We start from the raw sequence: 3061 nt of genomic DNA on the forward strand, positions 1-3061 counted from the left end.
TGCCAACACCTTCAACAGACCAAGGATCTGCAACTTCAGTTGCCTGCATGAGGGGCTTTGTGTCACTGTGGGTTTCCTGTGGGCCTGAGTACATGCACAACACGATGTGATCGAGATAAACTTCATCATCAGTCTGTGTTGTTTCCTTACTTTGGTGAAAGTGTTGCAAAGACTAAAAAGCTGACACTGAATAAGGAATTCATTACCAACTTTTTAAATACATTAGTCTTCCATTCATAACCTCCTACTTCATAAGTTATTTATCGCTCTACTGATTTACAATGAAAGTAAAATGACAGAAATATAATGAAGTCATTTTGCAGTTTATTCTTTCAATATAAATTGTTTGGCTCTCTATGTCCTGCATGTTTTGAAACATAAGCAAGATCAAGCAAAAACATGACAGACTATATTGCACTCTTAAAAAAAAAACACATCCAGCTGTGAACAAAGACTATGTATATCATGGCAACCTTGAGTTTCCAACAACTCCTATAGCTCTTAGTTTTCTATGATAGAATCATTGAAACATGTGTCCCTGTCATAAGTAAAGAGTCATGCATTTTGGCTCTTTCATAAATGTATTATTGTGCAGTTCAACTAAATTTGTTGGCTTTCTGACACTGACTTATTTCTTCAGTACAGTCCACAGGTTCTCAATGGCTTTTAAGTCTAAAATTTGGCAAGGCTAAATGCTTAATTCTTGCCTTTTTTAGCCATTTCTTTTGATGTGTGTGATGAGGTTATTGTCTTGTTGAAATACCCAACTGCATCTAAGATCCAACCTTCTGTCTGCTGATTTTAGGTTTTCATGAAGAATGTAGCGATAATCTTCCTTCATTATTCTATTTACTTTCTGTAAGGGATCAGTTGCACTGGCAGCATCACAACCCAAGAGCATAATACTGCCACCACCATGCTTGATGGTATGTGTGGTGTTCTTGGAGTTCAAGCCCTTACCTTCTCTCCTCCAAACATATTTCTTCTCACAGATCATACAGCGACTCAGGCGGGACGCAACAGAGACTATATGAAACTCTACTAAAACACAGTATGCATGACTGTTGAACACAATGGGGTAAAGACCCGCAGTAGACACCCATAGGACAGGAGGTGTAACTGCACAACAACAACAAAAAAAACCAACTAAACCCAGAAGCAAATAAGACAACCAGGTAGATATATTTACAAACTGGAATTTATTTATACAAGGGAAACTAACCAGGACTTGCTACCACCAAGTTATAGGAAAGCAGGGAGACCATCCATCNAAAAATGAACCTCTGCATGTATGTGCAAAGTTTGTGTGTCATATATGGTGTGGTCTGTGTGGCTTTATATTTCCACTGATAAACAATGAAACCAACCACCAGTGCTACCTGCCTGTTGAGCTCTGTTTGTTGCTGCAGGTTTCCTGTGAGCTTGTTGCTGTTGTTTTAATACTCTGATGTGGTTTTTCTAACTGCTAGAGGCCTGACTGATGGAAGACAGTCCCATCTCTGCAGCTCTGTGACCACAGAATTAATACATCCTGGAGATGCAGAAGTCATTTTAGGTTAATAGGGGTAATAGGGAAACGTAGAACTAAAAGTTCTAGTATTATGGGGTTCAATTTATGTGTGTGTGTGTGTGCGCGCACCCGAAGAGTAGTTCAGTGTGTGTGTGTGTCAAAGCTAATGAGCTGAATAAAATGCAAAGAAAACATTTCTCTGTTCAGATTTTAATGACATTAGATACAATTCAAAAAATGTTGTCATAAGTAATAAGTGGAAATATCAAAATGCAAATGCAATCAATTAAAACAGGATTAATACACAATGCCGAAAAATACAGGGAGTCTTCAAATCTTGCCAACGACACATCACTTTTTATCAGTTTACTGTATTATTTCAGGTATTAAATTGTTAGGCCCGTTGTCCCCTTGAAGTTGTGACGACAGAGTAGGTGCAGATCGATAATTCAGAGCTCCACTTTGTCTTCTTCTTTGGCTGCTGTGTTGCCTGATAGATTTCCAGCGCAGCACAGTACACATCTTCATCCTAAAATGTCATTTTATTTTATAGAATCATAATTAGACATGTTTGAAGGTGTGTAAATAGGTTTAGTAATATGTTAATGATGAATGGATTAGTTTTAACCATTAAGCAAAATAACGATGGCTCAGTTACATTAGGTAGTGCCTGTAAGCCTTTGCAGTGTGTCAGCATGCAAGCTTTTGCAAAACATTTTATTTAATTGTTTATCAATGTTACTGTATAACATATACATTAGAGACATGATTTCTACCTGTTCCTGAGTCAAAATGTTGACATGATCTTTGCTATCATTAGAGAACTAATAAAAAATCTGACTGTAAATTACCACAATGCGTCGCATTTGACCTTCAGTGTCAGAGCTTTTCTCATCATCTTGAGGACGTTTAGCTGCAAATAAATTGCAGCATCATTATTCAAACACATACATTCTATAAATAAAGGTGGAGCCCTTATCTGAAGCCAGATTTACTTCTGTCAGTTTTGAAATAAACTTTGTGGATCCACATTAATGACAACAAAAAAGAAAAGCTTTTAAATACACAATAGATACCTGTTGTCTGCCATGGGCGGTAAAACAAAAGAGAGGAGAGGACGACGAAAGCTGGAGACAAAGAGAAGAGCAGCGTCCAACACACATGGCAGAGTTTTGGCGTCTCGTGTTGATGAGGCTCATTGGCGTTGTAGTCAAAAGGCTCAGTGGAGTCTGGATTAAACACAATATACTGTTTAGCGTGATGAGGTACTTGCGACTCTGACCTTAGAAAAATGCTGTGAAGATGAAAAATATTTTTCTTGATTTTACTATACAGCTTTTGGCCTGTATGGTTTTCTGTCTCCTTGTTCCAAATCAAGGCAACATTTTGATCTGATGTCTGTGGTCAGAGTTACCCGACTCAGTTTTCTTGGAACAGTATCAAACCTGCCTTGTCGATGGGTCTTCTCACAGACTTAAAGGTGCCACTGGATTGAAATAAAATCCAGACTTGAGATCGAAAAACCAACTCAGATTGGACATGAACATTTTT

The 3061-nt window shown here is 37.9% G+C and overlaps 1 protein-coding gene across 4 annotated transcripts in view; it reads right to left on the reverse strand.

The window, feature by feature from the left end:
• LOC103353180 (uncharacterized) overlaps nt 1–3061 on the reverse strand; it is a 24708-nt gene that overhangs the window by 5146 nt on the left and 16501 nt on the right. For 3 of the 4 annotated variants that reach the window (XM_008276019.1, XM_008276018.1, XM_008276021.1), the window contains exons 3-5: nt 2587–2739; nt 2362–2423; nt 1705–2039 (exon numbers count right to left, since the gene is read on the reverse strand). The exons of the other annotated variant lie outside the window; for it this stretch is intronic. In XM_008276019.1, the coding sequence (XP_008274241.1) occupies nt 1905–2039; nt 2362–2423; nt 2587–2739 (350 nt within the window). In that variant the 3' untranslated portion in view covers nt 1705–1904. Of the gene's footprint in view, nt 1–1704; nt 2040–2361; nt 2424–2586; nt 2740–3061 lie in introns of those variants that run through there. 4 annotated transcript variants of the gene reach the window in all.

Source organism: Stegastes partitus, unplaced genomic scaffold (genome assembly GCF_000690725.1).
Source record: "Stegastes partitus isolate 25-593 unplaced genomic scaffold, Stegastes_partitus-1.0.2 Scaffold63, whole genome shotgun sequence".
In the NCBI taxonomy this organism is placed as follows: domain Eukaryota; kingdom Metazoa; phylum Chordata; class Actinopteri; family Pomacentridae; genus Stegastes; species Stegastes partitus.